At 37.1% G+C, this 19906-nt stretch overlaps 4 protein-coding genes across 4 annotated transcripts; 1 reads left to right on the top strand and 3 right to left on the bottom strand.

The window, feature by feature from the left end:
* Positions 1-1603: 1603 nt before the first annotated feature.
* On the bottom strand, positions 1604-6711 carry LOC125222942 (B3 domain-containing protein Os01g0723500-like). The gene is made up of 7 exons (XM_048125844.2): positions 6387-6711; positions 5126-5657; positions 4799-4932; positions 3932-4349; positions 3660-3826; positions 2802-3133; positions 1604-1918 (listed from the first exon to the last, which is right to left on the bottom strand). Exons 1-6 carry the CDS (start codon positions 6450-6452, stop codon positions 2840-2842), a joined length of 1611 nt encoding a protein of 536 aa, XP_047981801.1. The 5' UTR covers positions 6453-6711; the 3' UTR covers positions 1604-1918; positions 2802-2839.
* Positions 6712-7036: 325 nt separating this feature from the next.
* LOC125185584 (Transmembrane amino acid transporter family protein) lies at positions 7037-9663 on the bottom strand. The gene is made up of 5 exons (XM_089062741.1): positions 9186-9663; positions 8664-8797; positions 8003-8430; positions 7790-7921; positions 7037-7705 (listed from the first exon to the last, which is right to left on the bottom strand). The coding sequence occupies exons 1-5, from the start codon at positions 9533-9535 to the stop codon at positions 7220-7222; spliced, it is 1530 nt and encodes a 509-aa protein (XP_088918867.1). The 5' UTR covers positions 9536-9663; the 3' UTR covers positions 7037-7219.
* A 3293-nt stretch (positions 9664-12956) lies between these two features.
* LOC125221580 (protein NRT1/ PTR FAMILY 4.5-like) lies at positions 12957-16612 on the top strand. Its single transcript, XM_048123723.2, has 6 exons — positions 12957-13024; positions 13128-13206; positions 13422-13639; positions 14250-14690; positions 14765-14886; positions 15698-16612. Exons 1-6 carry the CDS (start codon positions 13022-13024, stop codon positions 16545-16547), a joined length of 1713 nt encoding a protein of 570 aa, XP_047979680.1. The 5' UTR covers positions 12957-13021; the 3' UTR covers positions 16548-16612.
* LOC125221582 (thylakoidal processing peptidase 1, chloroplastic-like) lies at positions 16591-19660 on the bottom strand. Its single transcript, XM_048123724.2, has 6 exons — positions 18622-19660; positions 17935-18003; positions 17781-17849; positions 17614-17700; positions 17454-17521; positions 16591-17181 (listed from the first exon to the last, which is right to left on the bottom strand). The coding sequence occupies exons 1-6, from the start codon at positions 19459-19461 to the stop codon at positions 17061-17063; spliced, it is 1254 nt and encodes a 417-aa protein (XP_047979681.1). The 5' UTR covers positions 19462-19660; the 3' UTR covers positions 16591-17060.
* Between the last annotated feature and the right edge of the window lie 246 nt (positions 19661-19906).

Below are 19906 nucleotides of genomic sequence, written 5' to 3'. Positions count from 1 at the left end.
TTTCCGGTCACTGCGGTTACCCTGATGTGACGCTCGTGACTAACAAAGAAAAGTCCTAAACTAGACTTATATTAGTGACTTAGCAATCTACTTCAGATTGAAATAATCTCCACCATTTATGGTACTCTAATCCTTGAATTTTTTGGTCAAAGATCTATGATTTATCAATTAAATCATCCAATAAAATGCCATATGCAACATTAGAATTTACGAATTTTAAAATTATTTATTTATCAAATACTAAATGGTGATAATAAAAAAAAATTATACTTAGGCACAAACATATTTTTTAGAATGGTTGTGCCTTTTTTTATTTTTTTATTTAATTCTTATTGAACCAAAAAAATGTCAAAATAATGAGTTGTGATCATTCACGTCATCCTTTTTTAGGCCTAGCCCAATAATTCCAGTAAGGCCCACATTAAACAAAATCAAGTACTAGGAGTATTCAATTTTGAAATGTTTACTCTGACTATTAAATAGTAGTATTAAATTATATTAGATAAAAATAAGTACTACTACTTACTATACCCACAATTTATATCCAATATTTGATTTACACAAGCTTTAAGAAAATAATTGGTAGATGTTTGAGTTGATAAAGGATATTGCCAAAAATGACACCACGTAACAAATATTTTGATAAATAAAGGGTGTTTATAAGACACCAACCATAAAACTAGTAAATTCGAAAACATTACAACTCCTATTATTTAAACTAAGAGTAAATGTCAAAATTGATCCTGAACATATGCTAATTTATAATTTTGGTCATAGACATTATCTTTTGAATTGTTGCATTCCAAACATTTCAACTCAGATCACAATTGGTGGTCATTTTATGATTTTGGTCCTAGACATCTTTTAAGTTTTTTTCATCCCAAACATTTCAACTCGGATCACAATTGGCCCTAAACTAACAGTTCCGTCAATTTTTAAACGGTCAAATTAGCTAAGTGTTTGTTCTACTCAGACATATTTTTTGAGTGACCCATTCTATTTTATTTTCTTTTTAATATTATTTATTTTATATTTTAAATGATAACTTATTAAAATAATTAAGGATATAATTAGGAAGTAAGTAATCATAGTTAACAGCTTTAATTGGTCAAAATTGGGTTAAAAATGTTTACCATTTAAAAATTGACGAAACTGTTAGTGTAGGACTAATTTTGATCCGAATTAAAATGTTCGGGATACAAAATTTAAAAAGGTAACGTCTAGGACCAAAATCGTAATAAAATGGACATATGTTCAGAACCAATTTTGGCCTTTACTCTTAAACTAATCTTGTTTGATTAGTATCCTGATGGAATGGTGGAAATGAACATATATAAGAGACTCCTCGGTTCAGGCCGAGGAACTTAACTCAACCATTATCAAACAAACTACAACTTTTTTCGGTCCGTGAAGATCCCACCCGCATAATCGCTTTCTACTTCTACTCGGCCATGAACTAGATCCTAATAATGATACAAAAACACCTTTATCAATCATGAAAAGTTTAGAGTAACTTTTGCAATACAGTACCACTAGGAGCTAAGAGGTTAACAAGTTGCAAAAAAAGCAGTCACATATGAACAAGAGACTAAGCTCTAATTGCTAACTACAAGCTGTACATACTTACCATTAGTCTCTTTGTCTTGTTTCCATTCAAGAAAAATGTAATTCAGAACAGACCCTAATGGAGTTTCAAGGCAATTAAACTTCAGTTACAGACACCAACAACATCCAGCTTAAGTTTACACTGTTAAAGAAGACATACAGTCAATAAATGTCTTCTCGTTTGCATTAACCAGTTATTCCCTAACAGTTCCAGTACAAATATGGTGCAGATGAAGAAGAAGACCTGCTTTCACAATCCTGGAAGTGCACTCCGCAAAGACTGAAAGCCGTGATCAAAATGATACATAGCCTGCTGAAAACAAGAGGGGACAACGAAAAGCATAAGTCGATGAACAGCACGCACTGAAAATATTCAATTAAGAGCCTAAAATAAGTCACCCATCAAGGCATCAACTCTACTATAATGGGTCGAATAGTCCACAGCACTAAATCGGCCCTTCCAAAAGTTCGCAACACAATGACCCACTACGATGGTGTGTATATCACGTTCAGTTACAAACATGAGGACACGGCACTAAATGTATAAAGTACTGCATTCACCGTTAGTTTAACTACATTCAGCATATGTGAAATTTTGATGCTTCTGTGAATCGAACATAGGAACTGCATGCATCCTTATCACAGTTCACAGCAAAAAAATCAATTAACAGCTTCTCAACAAAGAAAGGAAAACTATACTTGCATAAAATGACATTAGAAGTTGTGTTTTATTGCATTATTTACAATGTTATCAGGAGTGAAGGGCTATGACTAGGAAAAGACAGAAGCTCCACACAAGAACATAAAAGAACTTTGCCAATTTGATGATATGACAATGAATAGAAAAGAAACAAGTCAAGACCTGAACTTAGAAAGGAAAATAGTTGTGCCCACAAGGTAGATGATAGAACAAACATTTTCTTCCCAACTCTGATTAATTCCCTTATACAATTACAGTCATCGCTAGTTCCCAATTCTTTTCTTGGTTTATTTACATTATAACTAAATAAAATAAAGAATATCACTGAAAATGCAATCTACAATTACAAGTTAACTCCCACTTTATCCAATACTTACCGATCCCTTGACCAAATTATAGCTCAAAAAGTATATGTCAGACTCATTTAATAAATGAAAAATAGTCAATAATATAACATTATTTTTTTAAGGCAACAGTCAAATAAAGTAAAGCTAACCTTGGTAGTTACTGTACATATTAACTGGCGTCCAAATCTTAAGGCATGGGAAGATTCTTTGTGCCATGCTGGTAATCCAATCCTTTCTTCCCAATACCACATATGTGAACACGCATTTCACATTTCCCAACAAGCTCAAAGATGCAAATATCTCCCATTTGGATATCATTATCACGAACAAAAGCCATCCACCCTCCACAGAAAGTATGCAAAGTCTGGACCTTTAAAGTGGGGATAGAATTTACAGTCCAGCATTTTCCACTTAAATTACGAAGAACAATCTCTGTTTTGCTGTGTGGCAGGTGCTCCATAGAAAATTGATACGGAATTTTCTGTATTATATAGTACAAAATTTCTCAGCAATTGATCATGTACAAGTTAAAACAACACATTCATTATATTAGAACCATGGACTACACAGTAGATACATGACAACAATATAGCAAATAATATCAATCTACAGGATATATTGCCATCTTCAACAATAGTTACAATGATAATCTTATGTTACAAATGAATAACAGGACAACCTCCTTCTATTTAAGAGATTCGATGGCTCCTGAATTATCGGATAAAGTTCAGAAATCAGAGACTACATAAATGTAACAATTTACCAGCCGATCCCAAGATCAATGAAGTATTATAAGAGTTGCCTATCTATTATTAGAGGTGTCAAAGTTCTATTAGTCTCTCTTATATTTATGCCTGCATAAAACTCACCTAAGCTAAAAGTAGAGCAGGCGTTTAAAACTACCTACAATACAAATTCATGTGGTCAACAATGCTAATACTCTACACAAATAATAAAATACAAAAAACAGAGATAGCATGGGTAAAATGAAACCAAGAACTGCTCACCAGCGTGAATGAACCACTGATGTTGAACTTTTTCATAACTCGAACAAAATGGGGATAACTGGAGACGAAATATTGAGCAGCCATTTTTTCTTCAGGAACAGACTTCATTGACATACAACCTTTAAGAGAACCTTGTTTTTCAAGGGAGCCAAACGTTTTAAGGATATCTGAGCAAATTTTTTAATGTAACAGAGTTCAGTGGAGGTCTGTAGTATCTCAGAAATTGGAAGATAGAGCAACACCTTTAGCATAAAAAACAAGAGATATGTCACCTGATTCTGTGACGCAATTATTTGATAGAGAGCATGCAGTAGATCCTTTCATACTATGAGAAGTTTCACTTTTTTTCTTTGGTTTGCGTCGTGACATTTTATTTGATGTTGTTGAGCAACCATTGCTTCTCCCTCTATGATCTCCCTCACCATGATGACCATCTATCTCTTCCTTTCTTACTCTAAGAATTCTCACTTGCATCTCAAACTTGAGCAGAAGCTCAAAGATACAAATGTCTCCTACATCAATATTGTTGTCCCGTACAAAACTCAGCCATCCTCCACAAAAAGTATGCGATGTTTGGACTTTTGTTGTGGGAATTGAATTCACCGTCCAACTCTCTCCTCTTAAATTACGAAGCACAATTTTTACTTTGCATTTTGGAAGGTGTTCGGTTGCAAACTGATAGGGGACATTCTGAAAAGAAATCAAAATAAACGGTAAATATTAGTGCAGAAAAAAAAGGAACTGCAAATACTTAAGAGGTCTGGTCTTTCCAACACAATAAAATAATGCTACAAGTTCCACATTGAAGTGGCTTCACTAAAGCAAATTCTAGGAAGACATTGCATCTACATGTCATCGGCACACTATGCTCAAAAACGGCTTAAGAAAATACGTACAGATAAGTTCAGTAGCATTAAACAGCGAACTCATTAAAAGAAGTAAAACATAAAAGAAAATGAAGACGAAAAGAACCTTGAAAAGATGGCCATGCAGTAATTGAAATGCACTTACTCAAGGCATTATTACCATTTGTTTTGCCTAGTGTCATCCACTGCTGAATAATTATAATTTATAATTCAACATACAGAAAAAATGTTGGCTTAAAAATTGAGAAGTCAAGATAGCAGTATAGTGTTTACCAGAGTGTAAGAACCACTTATATTGAATCGCTTCATGACTTTCAGAAAGCTGGGGAAAGACGACTCGAAAGATTGCGCCATTTTTTCTGCTTCTGAAGCAGAAAGCAGTACATCTAGATTTGTGGTTCTGTGATCTGCATCAAAAGCATAAATTAGTGAATAAAATTGTTAAATCGGTTTGTTTAAAAAAAAAAAGAAAAGTCTATAAGTAACAAGATCCCAAAGCCAAGCTCCGTACAGTGTACGAAATTTGATTATGTCAGTGATAAATTTATATTGGCCATTATTAACTATAGCCTCACAACTAGCACCTCTAACCAACACTACCTGTGTAGTCACGTGGAACAGCTGCAAGAGGAAGTGCAACTCTAATAAGATTCTTCATGCTACTGTTTCCATCAGCTTGCTGCATCCAATCTTCTGTGTTGACCAAATTTGAATGGTTCTCATGAGCATCACACATGCTATCAGATCGTGGCTGGGAGCATCTCTTATTGGGAACTCCTTCAATAATGCTATCTAGATGAGCTGATCTTTCCCTTTGTCTTTTTCTTACCACAATACTATCATATCTACTCACATCTTGGCTGCTTTTAGCACTAAATGCAGCTTGCTTCTCACACATGCTCCGGTCAAAAATTTGCAATGTAAAATTCGAATCTCCATCATACCTAAAAACTATTGAATCACCATGTTCAAGAAAGTGATCTTTCGCAAAATCAGCCCAACCATCATTGAGGAACAAACCGTTTTCAACCAGAATCAGATCAGTAAACCAACTGTTCCCACTAGGACCTACCAAAACTGCTGTCCCGGGAGCTGTTCCTTCCATATATTTTACAAAATTACACGGTATGTTCTGAGGGAAAAGAGGTGCATGTTGTCAATAAGAGGTCAGAGCAATGAATTTAAATTGCAAAGAAATCTACAGACATACTGAATGGCCCCACTCGTTCTAAAAGACTAAAACACAGTTCATGCAAATGGTTCACACAAATGAAGTTTATACTGAACCGTTGATGGTTGAACTGCCTAATATATGTCCCTGCCAAAGCAAATCTATGAAAATTAACATTGTTGGCAGCCCTTCTTTAGTTCTTCCAGTGCATCAAAGCACAAAAGGCATAACTTCTAGATCATTTTTCAATTCTAAACTGTCCCTAAATCCATCATACACCATTATCTATTATACAAAGAAGAAAGATTTCCAAGTGATACAAACAGAGATTCAATTTGTATCTTACTAACTGTGAAACCTCCAACAAGATAATCCCCTATATAAAGTCTATACTTTTCTATAACTGCATATCTATTAGCTAGTGAGGTGTCTGAATAATGATTGGATTGCATGTCAATCAACTCTTTCATTCTGTAATGGGTGTTTAATCTAAGTGGAAAATGAATTTGAAAATTAACTCTCTAACCCATGATTCAAGAAGCTAATAAATTTGATTCTGAACCATCAGACACAATCTTGAGCCACATTACATCCTAATCCACTAATTAAATTAAATACATACATAAAACAAGCATGGTAATATAGAAAAGAAGAGATGAACACTGGGAAAATTGCAGAGGAGATATTTACCAGTCTTTCAGAGCAAAAGGATGGGTCAAAACCCAGAAGAAAGTGAGGCCTTCTCGGATTCCACATCTTCTCTATCTGTCTAAAAACCAGAGAAAATTATTGATTCTATTGCAACTCACATCTTCTCGAATTGTAATTCGGAAAATGTTGTGAAGGAATCGAGAAAGCTGACAAATCAAGGTGACTAATCGAATTGGAATTTGATGGGAAGGGTTTGTAGCATAATAAATGCAAGCTCGTGAAGTGATCGTTTGCGTGGGTCACCAACACAGGCGCGTGTAGAGATGGTAGCGATCCTCTGCAGCATTTACGGTGATTGAAACGACGCAGTTTAGCTCAAATTGTTTGTTTCGTTGATTAAATTTGTCGCAACTGATGGTCGAATACTTAGCAAATCCAAATTCACTAAAACCATTTCAAACAGAAATCCAAAATCATTTATTGCTAAACACAAATGAAAATAAAGCAACAAAATTAATAAAGCAAAATTAGGATTTACAAAATTACTAAAACAAAATGTAGTACTCCTACTAGTTCTATGTAGTAGTACTATGTGTTTTTAAGTAGATTTATTTAATTTCTAATTTAAATGAAATGTTTTAAGAAATTTGGTGAAAGAAAACAATCCATGATTGAGAAGAATTGACCAATTAATCAAAGGAAAAGGTAAAAACACTGATCCTAATTTCCACTTCCAAAACCACAAATTCACACACAAATATCATACACATGTCCCTCTCAACTCAAACCACATTTTAAGGATCAAAAACACATTACAACAAACATCTATTATCATAAACTACAAACATCAGAGCAACTCTTCAACCCCATCATCAGTTTGGTTTGAAAAACTTGAGCTTGAGGCCACTGTTAACCATGCTCCAAATCCCACCGATCGAAAACGCCAAGCTGAAGGCGATACCCAACCATCCGAGAATCCAGTTCGAATACCAGTTGAAGCTGTACTTCGGAGGCTTCTTTATCAGAACCCACATGAAACACGGGTATGCAAACGTCACTGGTAGCGTAAGTCCACCCAGTAAACCAGCAAGGCTCGACAGAAACGGAAGTGCAACGCCTATGAATAAGTTGACAAACCCATAGAACACCCTGAAACCCGACCTCACCCAGATTGAGCAGGGCCGGTTAGTCCTGCTCGTGTAACCTGCTTCGAAACTGTCAAACACTGGCATCGAGTATATCTGGAAGCTGCTCAAGCAGTTGAAGACGACGAGAAGGAACGTCATAGCCAGGAGACCCCTAGAGATGTCGTGACTGTGGAATCCGAACAGCGCATTTAGTATCCCTCCAGAAGGCATCTGCAATGATTGTCATTAGTATTAGGATAAGCAATAGCTTCTTGCATATCATTATAGTAAGCAACGGAAAAGGGAGAGACATACGAGGTTTCCATAAGCCCAATAGCCTCCAATTGCAACAGGAAATATGCACATAGCTATGAAGACATAGGCAACCTTTGCTCCTCTCCACATTGGCACATGAGCTGGTTTTTTGAAGGTTGATGGCATTGTTGCCTGGGAAGATATCAGATAACCGATTTCATAAATTTATTCGACACAAATGTGTATATATGTTTGTGAGGAGATGAGACAGACCTGAATTTCGAGGACTAAGTTGTGGCCTCGGAAAGCAAATGCTATGATTCCAAGTGCATTAAGTACAGAAAAAAAGGAAGCTGATACGGTGGGCATTGAGACCGGTTCATATGTCATGGTCGGGGGGCGGTTTTGGCTCACAGAAAGCACCCACACCATGGTGCAGTATGTGATTGCTGTGACAGCCCCTACGAGTGAGAGCCCCGCAATGGAGTTGAGATTCGGGAGTTGGGATAACACAATGCACAGAGATGTGAATACCAGATACCACTCGACCGTGGTCAGAGGATTCGAGGAACACAGTGGACCGCATACAGTTTGGAAGAACAACTTCATGGTCTCTCCTCCAACTAGAATTAGAGCAGTTGCAGTCCCAGCTGAAAGGTAAACGGTTGGAAACAACGCGAGCCAGACGCCTAATCGCTCCCCTAAAAGAATCAAGTAGGCATACCATAAGTAAACATGTAGAAGAGACATTTTGTGGCAAGATTCTATTTTTATCAGAAATGTCAAACTGAAATAACTAAAAAATAGTGGTGCTTATGAAGTTTTGATATCCAAACTGATTTTCGTAGAGAAGAGAGAGTTTCATGAAAACATGATTAATATAGGATGCAATCTTTAGATGTTCTTAGTTCTTCTTCAATTGTAAAAGCCTCACCAAATGCTGCTTGAGCAAGTTCTACATATCTGTTATATCTCTTTCCTGGAACTGCTTCATGCAGCTGAACAAGTATCCACAGCGTGTACAATTGCCAGAAGTAGGCTATGATCAACGAGATTATCCCCCAACTCCTGCAAAATAAACAGAATTGAAACATCGATGTCAGAGTATTACCAGCAGATGGTTCATTGATATTACAGCTATCCGCATCATAGAAGTCACTATAAAAACCATATCTTTACCAAAAATTTCGGTATACCAATATCGTTCCTATTTTTTGGAATGAGAAATTGGGCATATACGTAAATGACAGTATAAAATTTGGTATTTTGAGTATATTTTGGTATGATAGAAAATTGTGTGATGGACCGCCATCACTTTGGATACTTTTGGCGGACCCAATTGAAACCGGCAACCACCAAAATGAGGTTCATAAAAATGAAACAATGTTGAGCTTCTAACAAGAAAAACAAGGCTTAAAATTAGCAGTGAAGAAAGAGAGAAAATGAATAGCAATACCATCCGAGAAAGGAAAAAGCGACGGGGAGGAGCAAGGCCTGGAAGCCGACGCCGGCGTTGAGGTTGTGGAAGGCGGCGTAGTGGGCGTTGCCGTTGCGGGACTCGGTGATGGGGAGCCAGGCGTCCTGAGGGTTGAGCTTGGTGAGGTGGCCCACCTCCTCCAGGTAGCCCTTCATGTTCACCAGCACCCTCTTCATGGGCGTCCCGATGGGGCTCAGGAACCGGGGCGATATGAAGGAGGTCGGCGTCCACGACTTCGCGGTGGCCCGCGGCGACCGCTGCCCCGAGGGGGTCAGTATCTCCGGCGTTGCTGGGATGGATATCAGCTCCGTCTCCGGCCGTTCTTCCATTGAATGTGATTGGAATTGGGAATGTGGGACTTTTTTGGGTTGAGAGATGTTAGCTCATGCGCGAATCTCGGTGGTTCAAGAGAGAGAAACAAGAGTGGGACCGAGGTCTGACTTCTCTGACTGAGGTTTGAAATTTTATGCCAAGAAAATGTTGGAGTGGGGTGGGGGCTAGGCGTGGTTATGCCATCATGCCTCATGGCATGTGAAAATATATTCAATCATCTTTTTTTGGTTTTTAAACAGAAAATCATTCATGTGAATATTAATGAAGTAATGTGAGATTGAGACACTACAATGAAATGATACTGGCGAGAGATAGGATTTAGAAAATGAAATTCGTGAGATCGGACAAGTCGAGATCATGTTATTGGCATTGGAAGATGCTGCTTTTTCAACTAGAATACATTATTAGGCAAAGTGAAAAAAGTGAACCACGACCCTTAGAGTTGCCGTTGAACCTATGGTGCGGCGACTCCGCCATTAATGCTAACCATTGTTGCGTGAGCTACGCTCTTGCGCGAGAATGAGTATTTACCCAGTTCGATATTATGTGTATTCATACATAGGGTCAGTACCGACACAAGAATTTTACTAGTAGTATAATTTATTAATTTGGTTTACAATGAGACAGTAACTCTATGTATAGCTAACATAGAGAGTCTTTAATTATAGTCACACTGTCCTTATAAAAATCTATTATAAGGAAACAAATTATAGTTATGATAGGAAATATATCGGGTCTTATTTAATGTCTTTCACGCTTCATACTCTAACATGTAAGCTTTTATGCATGCCACAAGGAACACATAAGCAAGAGGCGGCGACATTATATGAGAAGATTCAATAGAGACAACGCGCACATACATGCATGCAAGAGCGCATATGTACACTAATATTTTCCTTTAATTCTATATATAGAAGGAGTACATAATATCTTTAATTCTTTTTATATATGTTTCTCTTTCTCCTTGTGCTCTACCCTTTCTTCGGCAACAAAACATGTCGCCGTTGAAGTCGTTCCCGAAGAGAAAGCATAGTCGGAGCAAATAACCGTAGTCCACACTGACTTAATTTTGTTGTTAAAACTCGTGTGCATACTTGACATAATTTTTTGGGAGGAAGAGGGTATAAATTATAGTAATAAAAATTCATCAATTATTATAAATTCCAACTAGTTTGGTCACCCACGTACATATTTCAAAAAGAATTGATATTAGACATATTGGCCGGGAGCCGGGTGAGAGTATAAATTATGTAAAAACTCATTAATTAGTTATGTAACTAGTTTGGTCACCCACTTGTACAAATTTCAACAAAAATTGATGATAAATCAACATAAGAAATTGTGATGCCATGATAGCGTTTCCACGCTGAGAACCCCACCCACTTTTCCATACTTCCTCGCTACAATTGTAAAACTCAAGTAAGAGCTTAATTTCATATGCTTGATGACGGATCCATAAAACTAAATATTTATCATTTTAGAAATTAGAATTATGCATCTGATTTTAGTGGAACCAAAAAATATATTGGAATGATGTTCTTTATCAACTTTTTTCAAAAATTAAAAACTGGCGCATATATTGGAATGATGTTCTATAAAGGAATGATGTTCTTTATCAAAAATTTAAAACTGGCGCATATATATTTCCACTTTTTTATTTTTCAAAAAGTGATAGTTGGCAGCCTTGAAGTCTTTTTCGTATAAATAATCAATCAAAAGTCTTTTTTCGTATATACAATCATAACTTTTTTTCTACATCCTCTCATCTTATTGCCTTTATTTTCCCAGATAGAATCTTCGATGGTTTGGTATGATCAGTATTATCACCTTTAGCTTTGCCTCAAGTTCAAAGTCTTTATAAAACCAAACTGAAGTTAGGATGAATTTTTAACTAGCTATTAAATACACCAACTAAATACATAATTAGCATAAATCATGATACATATTATAGCAATAATTACTCTATCTTGCCGAAACATTTATAATCTATCAACCGACCCTTTATAAGTATTTTAAGTGTCCATCAACTTAATGCTTTAGACTACTGATCATGGGCTGTGTGTATTAATAATTTTGGACTTGCCTCATGGGCTATAACTTTTAGATTCTGGTCTTGTGGACTGTATACTCCTCCCTTTATATGCATTAAAAATAAAAAAAATGAAATTTTAAATCCTTTCTTTTTTCTAAATTAAAATATTACAAGAAGAGAAAAACTGTTATAGTATATACCTACGCATCACATAGTACAATAATTAGTTTAAAAAATTAACTACTTTATGAATGTACTTTACTTTATAATTAATTAGTTTTAAAACATGAAGTAGTTTACGAAATTAATTTAATTATGTAAGAATGATTTTTATTTTTAATTAATTATTTTATTTAGAAGATGTAATATGCATACTAAAGCTTATTCCAATGATTTTAAATTTGTACAAGATAATTAATATTCATGATGATCAAGCACAACTCAGTTGGTAAGACGTTTAATCATTTTTTATTTTTTAAAAAAATAATTACTAATATTTATCATAAATTAAAAGAGCTACTTTACGAAATTGCCGGTCTAAAAGCATCCTCTGTTTTTTTTAATGTTAGTTCACAACAGTTGGAAAAACATGTTTTCGATTATTGTCTTTAACTGAATAGCATATAGTTGAAAAAATACAGCATAATATTGCATCATTAGCTAAGCATGCGTCTCTCTCTCCACTTAATTAATAAAGTTATAGTAAAAGATTAAATTAAAATAAATAAATGTTGATGTCGGCCGGCCAATTGCTGACCCTCAGTATTCTTAAATGTGTAATTAGTCAAAGCTGAATGTGTTACTATATTGTATACATAAAATCATCATACATAATTGTTCATTAAATTCAAGTGGGAATTTAAGATCGGCGTTGTGTTATTAGGAAATAAACACACAAATAATCACCAACATAAACGCATGAATTGTTGTATATAAATATAAATATAATGTAAAGAAACGACTCGGCTACGGAAGGACGAAGAGACGATGAGAGTAGTAAATTATCTTATTTTATGTGCATTACATGTGTCATCCAACTATACATTCTTACAAATATGGTTATATTCTAAGATTTGTGTAATTTTGATACATCGCCCCAATCATATTTGATGGATGGCATCTATGAACTTGGCCGTATGCAACACCACCTAACCTCGGATTTCGTTTAGAGTCAAAACTAATCATATGAAAATAATTATGTCATACTAATAAACAAAGTCAAACATCCATGTCAATCTTCATCTAACTACCCATTTTTGGTTGTCTTAATATTGCTGGATCAAGAGAGGGATATTTACAAGAGACAAAAGATGACCCCTTTCAGTTAACTAGGGATAATTATACCAAGATTCCTCATCTTGAATGCCTATCAGTATATAAACACAGTTCAACAGATGGTTTAAGCCATCATTGAAACCCTCATTGGAGCAAACAAACAATTGCTTCAAAAATGGTAAGCAAACTAACCAAACTTGCTTTCTTCATTCTTGATAATATCCTCCAAGATGCCTTCTTTTGATCTTGATTATGAAGAACTAATCCACTAATTGCTGTAGGGGATTCTTGGAAATGAAAATATCCAACATAGGAAGCAAGCGGCGCAGGGAGGAAGACGAGCAACTCTGTTTGTTTATGGTAAGAAACCGAAAAGTGTTTGCAGCATTAATGAGTTTGATGCAGGTGGCCACGAATGGATTGGCGAAAGCTATCTATTTTTACAATTTTCTCTTTTAGCTGAATCGGCTAAAATGTGTATTCTCGAATAAAATTTAGAAAACGTAAACTTAACTATTCTTTTTTCTTTTATGCGTTCTTTACTCGGGTTTTGAATGATGATATGTATGATGCAGCGATGACAGGCCTGGAGACAATGACGTTCCTTGCGAACGGAGTAAGCTTAGTGACATACTTTTACGGTTACATGAACTTTGGCTTAACCAAGTCAGCGACAACACTTACAAACTTCATGGGGACTGCATTTCTACTCTCGTTATTCGGAGGATTCATCTCAGACACTTACTTGTCTAGGTTTAAATCGTGCATCGTCTTTGCAAGCTTAGAGATACTGGTAATTGATATATCATTCCATTCTTCATTTAACCGGAGTACAAAACTGCACTTCACTTAACAGTGTTCATGTTTCACGTCTCTTTTTTCTTCTCAATTTTTCTTATTTTACACTTTTGCTATTTTCGTTCTTCCAACAAAATTAGTCCACATCAATTTTTGGAAACTTTTTAACAACTTAACAAACTAATAATATAGATCTTATTGTTCACTAATACTACTTCAACTACTCTTTTCCCCTTTTATTTTTACCAATTTCACATTAAAATTATAATGTCATCAAAGTCACTATTTTTTTAAGACGGGGGAGTATAATCAATGTGCGTAAAAAGCAAAGCATGTGGTGCGTAACATTTATTTATGGTTCTCATCTCTCGTTCTTTTAATTCTTTCTTAATCCTATTTCATAGTATAATTTGCAATTATATGAAAAAAGAGTTAGAGAGAAGTGTGTTTATACCAGTGGGCTATGTTATGTTTTTGGATTACGGCTATCTCAGCGTGCGACTCCCCTCCAAAGCAGCACGCCGAGTCGTGCTTCTCCCCACTCCGTTGCAGAAGCTCTAACATAAACAGAAAGGATTTGTGACAAAATGTTATTGAATCTGCAGGGGTACACGCTGCTAGCAGTTCAAGCACACATGAAACAATTGAGGCCCTTCCCATGCAAAGATGTGGATCCAACCAAGGGCATCGAGTGCGAATCAGCGAGCGACAACCAAGAGGCGATCCTGTTCACAGGGCTCTACTTGGTAGCATTGGGCGTTGGAGGGATCAGGGCTGCTGTGCCTGCTCTTGGAGCAGATCAATTCGAGGAAGACGACACGGCTTCCCTTTCGAGCTTTTTCAACTGGTACATGTTCTCGGTCACAGTCGGTGCATCCTTTGGCGTCACATTTTTGGTGTGGATAAGTACCAACGAGGGATGGGATTGGTCGTTCGGAGTGTGTGCCCTGGCTGTTGCAGTGTCTATTCTGTTCCTCTCTATGGGCAGATCATCTTATCGGACCAATGTGCCAAAAGCTACGAGCCCGTTAGCCAGAATACTACAGGTACGTAGCATTCGGATCAGTTTCTTCCAAACACCAACTTCCTTTTTAATTCAAGATTTTCGTTGCATGAATAGGTATTGGTAGTAGCTGTTAGAAACAGGAAGCTACCTGCACCAGATATGGCACAAGAGCTTCATGAAGTTCATGACAAGGAAGTAGGAAACAAGGATGTTCTTCAGAGGACTGATCAGTTCAAGTAAGTACGATACACTGTTTTATTAATACACTTTTTAGAAAATGTCTCAACAAACAGGAGATTAATCGAAAAAGTTCCCGAGGATCCATAATTTAGATTTTACAGGGGCTAAGGGCTAAGTATGGTTCCATTCATTGAAGTGTATGTATCTGATACGTAAAAAGAGACAAACCAAACCCTAGCGGGTTCCATCCCAAAACCAGTGGAACGTCAACAGGGTTTGGTTGGTCTCCCTTTTGCCAATCAGGTAGCTACAACGAATGAAATCACACCTAGCCCCGTAAAATCCAACATTATATTATAGCTGACCCCATGCTTGAGCTGAATGTGCCATCGGAGGTGACAGGGCATGAATGATCATATTCAGATATTAACAATTACAAAGAACTCACATGTGGAGAGCATGTTGAGATATTCACAAAATAAATTGTTTCACATCGAGAATGCAAAGTAAAAAAATATCTACTTAAATACCTAGTAAATCACTCATCCTATCACTATTTGAGTTTAGGATGGAACCTCACTTTTGGCATGGAAAGTTGGAAACTCACTAGGGTTTGTTTAGTCACACATTGACATATATGAGACCAAAATCCACATCAACTAAATTATAATCCAGTTAAGAATTCGTTGTGCCGCCTCGTAAAAGTTAACACACAAAACATCGTAAACTGTGGACATTTTCTCAAAAACACTAAAAAGTACACACGAAGCCCACATAAACAGTGAACATTTTCTGGAAAACGCAAAAAAGTTTGGAAATTAAACCTTGCACGAACTCAATGTGAGAAAACATACCTATTTATTTCAGGTATTTGGACCGTGCAGCAATCCCGAGGAACTTAGAAGATGCAGATCCATGGAGGGTGTGCACAGTGACACAAGTGGAAGAGACAAAGATCTTGATCAGGATGCTACCAATCATAGTGAGTACTATTTTCATGAACACATGCTTGGCACAGCTCCAGACATTCACAATACAGCAAAGCATGACAATGGACACAAGCTTAGGAAGTTTCCAAGTCCCAGCGCCCTCAATCCCAGTCATCCCCCTTGTGTTCATGGCCATACTTCTCCCAATCTACGACCGTTTCTTCGTTCCACTGGCACGGAAGGTGACAGGCATCCCCACAGGCATCACACAGCTCCAAAGGGTTGGAGTTGGGCTGGTCCTCTCGATAATCTCCATGGCGGTGAGCGGGGTGGTCGAGACACGCAGGAAGAGGGTGGCTGTTGAGCACAACATGGTGGACTCAGCGGGGCCTTTGCCAATGAGCGTGTTCTGGCTCGGAATACAGTATGCTATATTCGGGATGGCGGATATGTTCACTGTGGTGGGACTGCTGGACTTCTTCTACGCAGAGAGCTCGGCTGGGATGAAGTCCCTGGGAACGTCGATCTCGTGGTGCTCGTTGGCATTCGGGTACTACACCAGCACTGTGGTGGTGAATGTGGTGAACAAGGTCAGCGGGGGTTGGCTGTCTACTAACAATCTCAACAGGGACAGATTGGAGTATTTCTACTGGTTGCTCGCGCTTCTGAGCCTCCTCAATTTTGGTTTCTATTTGCTATGCGCCTCCTGGTACAAGTACAAGAAGCTGGAAATGGAGAAAACAGATGATAGAATTGATATCACTGTTAGTAGGAAATCCAGCCACTAAAATGTGTTATATATGGAGATACATCCATCGTTACCCACCAAAATAAATCATCACCACATGGATTATATATAGCTCAAACTTTGATCCTATAGTGATTTATAAGACAGAGCTTAAAACGTTACAAATATAGCATGTAAACTATCTCCATTGTTCACTTAGTAGCGGGCTAGTTAGGAGCCCCTACTTTTATTCATGACTTCACCCCATGACGGAGGAGCTATCTATAAGACACTAGGAAATGAATTAAAAAAAACTAAGAATCCAACAAGTTCACAAAAATAGATGAATGAAATTAAAACAATATTAGCATGTATTAATATCAGCCATTTGTAACAATTGATTCTTCAAAAGGAAGATCCATCGATGCAGCCGTTGAAATGGAACAAATTTGACAGTTGCCATCTTCAAAGGCTCTTGCTAGTCTCGTTATCTGGCAGATTTTTACTGGTACTGATATGTGCGTGTACAAGAACAGATTAGATAAACCATCTGAATAAACCAGAAGGCAACGCATCAAGAACATGCAACAGCACTCCCCCTCTGAGATGCATCGTACATTGTATCAGAAACTTTAGAAGGAGGCCAATACCGGAAGACTGATCTACCAACAATGTTTTCAATAGGCAACGGACCCCTGTAACATCAAAAGTTCTCGATTTAAATCTACGCAAATCTTAACTGTTAACAAAAACACTTCTTTATTTCACCATGTGTCATTTATTAAAAGCTTACTTCCTCATTTTAGCAAGTTAGGTCAGACATCTTATATTCATCATCACCATACAAAAAATGGCTAATGAACAGAAAAGAAAGAATGAATAACAATTGATCATATATAGTCTCTTCCTGGCATTAAACATGAATAAATTGTTGGAGCTAGTAATCAGCTAGCAATGAACTTTTTACCAGTTATGAGAATCAAAGCTGTTATTCCTATTGTCTCCCAGCACAAACACATAGCCTTCTGGTACAAGCTGTGAAAAAAAAATACTGAATAAATTTCTTCCTCATTATATAGAGATGATAATTAATAAGATACAAACAAAAAATAAACACAAAACTATACCACTGGATCCATTTCATACTGAAGAGGTTCCAATATGAATTCTTCATTTTGAGCAATTCCATTTACCAACAATTTCCCATCACGAACCTGAATAAGGCAACAAATCAAACCATTAGAAGGACAAGATGACATAGATACATATAAATTCAACAACCATTTCATATCACCTCTACATAGTCACCAGCTTTTGCTACAATTCTTTTGATGAACACATCAGACGAACTAAAACCAATTTCCTGAAAAGAGATCATAAAAGTCATTAACATGTTAGTGTAATCATGTTGTCAATGATGCTAGAACTAAACCCGCATGACCACATACCTGGAGAATCGAAGGAGCTTTAAAAATCACAATATCTGAGACTTCGGGCTTCTTGAATATATAAGAGACCTGGAATCCCATTAAAAAACACAAGAACAATATATTAGCTTGTGAATCTCATTATACAGATGTTGTTCTCTAATTAAGGAAATCAGAAGGACACCAATCCTACCAATTTTAATTGGAAATCAATCAAGCAAGTTAGCTAAAATTGGAGAAATTAACAAGGGCCTTATAATATCCTAAAGTTCTGATCCATAGCAGATCAGCCTATACTATATCTATTTATCCAGGCTAAAGCTCAACAGTAAAAACCCTCTAAAAGCAATGCCGTGAGCCTCAATAAGTAAGTTCCCACGCTAATACACCAAAATTTGTTTTTCAGGCACATCAAAGTTGATCGTAAGCCTCATAATCACATCCATGTTAACATGCTGATAACAAAAAAAATGCAATTGCATATTAAGTTAACAAAGGGTACATGGTCCAAGTTCTTCATATAACACAGATTCACACCATGATACCGAAAATCCAGCAGAGATGGTTGAGTTTTTTTATCCAATGCAACTAGGTAAATAAGGGATTAGCCTACACTATTCTTATCTATTTAAGCTAATCCTCAAACGTAAATGCTCCCTAAGAGTGATAAATGAAGTCCAACAGATTGTAACTAGGTAAAAACCGTACCTTTTCTGCTAGAATCCGATCACCCACATCAAGGGTAGGGCACATTGAAGTGGTGGGAATAGACCTAGGCTCGGCCAAAGTTGACTTAAACAGAATCCGAATGCTTAAAGCAGTAAAAGTGGCCTTGGCATCTTCCGAGGTGAAGCCCAAATTCTTCAATTTGAACAACCAACTATTACTACCACCATCAGAAATCGTCTCCGGTGAAACGCCCAAATTTCGAGCAATATCGCTGCCATCCGCCGCTAATCCATTCAAACCACCGAGACTCTTTGGCTTGTCTGCTGCTTCACCACTGGCCGCCGCTAATCCATTCAAACCACCGAGACTCTTTGCCTTGGCTGCTGCTTCACCGCTGGCCGCCGCTAATCCATTCAATCCACCAACACTCTTTGCCGTGACTGCTGCTTCACCGCTGCTGGAAGCGAAGGTTCCTCCTCTATCCAGAGAAGGTTCATTACATGGAAACCACTTAGAAAGCCGGAAAAAGGAAATTGCCGACGACGCCTTCAGCGGCGAAATACTCATAACGCCTGAGGTCGAAGAAGTCCCCATTGACTGCATCACCAGCGACATTAATCCGACCATCAGCGGCGACTGGGAATCTCCTCCCAGAATCTCGCCGGCCAGTTTGGCGGAAGTAGGGCTGATCGGATTTCTCTTCCATTTAGTGCGGCGGAAGTCGGAGTAATTGGAGTCGGGAGAGTGCTGAAAGATGCGGGAGCGTTGTATGCAGTCATCGATGAAGTGGGATGCGACGAATTTGCCGGAGGCGGCGCAGGAAGCCGTCATGTGGGAGGCGACGGACGCCGAGTAGTTGACGGTGAACCGAATAGCCATGGCGGCTTATTCCGACGAATTCGATCAAGAATGAGTAGGTAATTGTAAAATATCGAGATATAGGCTAATCATCAATTTGAAAAGCTCGTTTCCCCCAAAATCTTCATCAATTCCATGAAAGAAGATACTGAGATCGATAAAAATTGAGAAGGGATGCTTGGTTCTTGAATTAGGGATTCAGTCAAAGGGAATGTTCAAAGTCAAATTAATAGGAGTATACATATGGTTTGAGTCTATATTCACAATATCATTTTTTACCATTTTTTTTATTGTTGCTTAGTCATTAAATTCAAGCATTATGATTTCAAGTAAATTACTTTTATTTTTTATGAACAAAATTAGAGGTTATTTATAAAGTTTCGCACGAAATTATGCACAAAAGTTAGAGGTAGTAAAAATTATTCAATTCTATTTTTGAATATCCACAAAAGATGATATTCAAAAA

Source organism: Salvia hispanica, chromosome 1 (genome assembly GCF_029641045.1).
Source record: "Salvia hispanica isolate PSC_SH4W2 chromosome 1, Shi_PSC_v1, whole genome shotgun sequence".
Lineage (NCBI taxonomy): Eukaryota > Viridiplantae > Streptophyta > Magnoliopsida > Lamiales > Lamiaceae > Salvia > Salvia hispanica.
This window is presented reverse-complemented; position numbering and strand designations above follow the sequence as displayed.

Bases quoted from the DNA above. Each gene is read 5' to 3' on its own strand.
- LOC125221582 (XM_048123724.2), bottom strand. From the start codon at position 19,461: ATGGCTATTCGGTTCACCGTCAACTACTCGGCGTCCGTCGCCTCCCAC. The intron at 17,850-17,934 runs GTATGTGGTCAT...ATCTCTTTTCAG, and splicing joins AAGCTCCTTCGATTCTCCAG to GAAATTGGTTTTAGTTCGTC. The intron at 17,701-17,780 runs GTGATATGAAAT...TGCCTTATTCAG, and splicing joins AAGCTGGTGACTATGTAGAG to GTTCGTGATGGGAAATTGTT.
- LOC125185584 (XM_089062741.1), bottom strand. From the start codon at position 9,535: ATGGAAGAACGGCCGGAGACGGAGCTGATATCCATCCCAGCAACGCCG. The intron at 8,798-9,185 runs GTATTGCTATTC...TTTATTTTGCAG, and splicing joins GCTTTTTCCTTTCTCGGATG to GAGTTGGGGGATAATCTCGT. The intron at 7,922-8,002 runs GTCTGTCTCATC...ATATCTTCCCAG, and splicing joins ACTTAGTCCTCGAAATTCAG to GCAACAATGCCATCAACCTT.
- LOC125221580 (XM_048123723.2), top strand. The intron at 13,207-13,421 runs GTAAGAAACCGA...TGTATGATGCAG, and splicing joins AGCAACTCTGTTTGTTTATG to CGATGACAGGCCTGGAGACA. The intron at 14,691-14,764 runs GTACGTAGCATT...TTGCATGAATAG, and splicing joins CGTTAGCCAGAATACTACAG to GTATTGGTAGTAGCTGTTAG.
- LOC125222942 (XM_048125844.2), bottom strand. From the start codon at position 6,452: ATGTGGAATCCGAGAAGGCCTCACTTTCTTCTGGGTTTTGACCCATCC. The intron at 4,350-4,798 runs GTAAACACTATA...ATTTCTTTTCAG, and splicing joins TAAGTGGTTCTTACACTCTG to AATGTCCCCTATCAGTTTGC. The intron at 3,827-3,931 runs GTGACATATCTC...AAATTTGCTCAG, and splicing joins TAATTGCGTCACAGAATCAG to ATATCCTTAAAACGTTTGGC.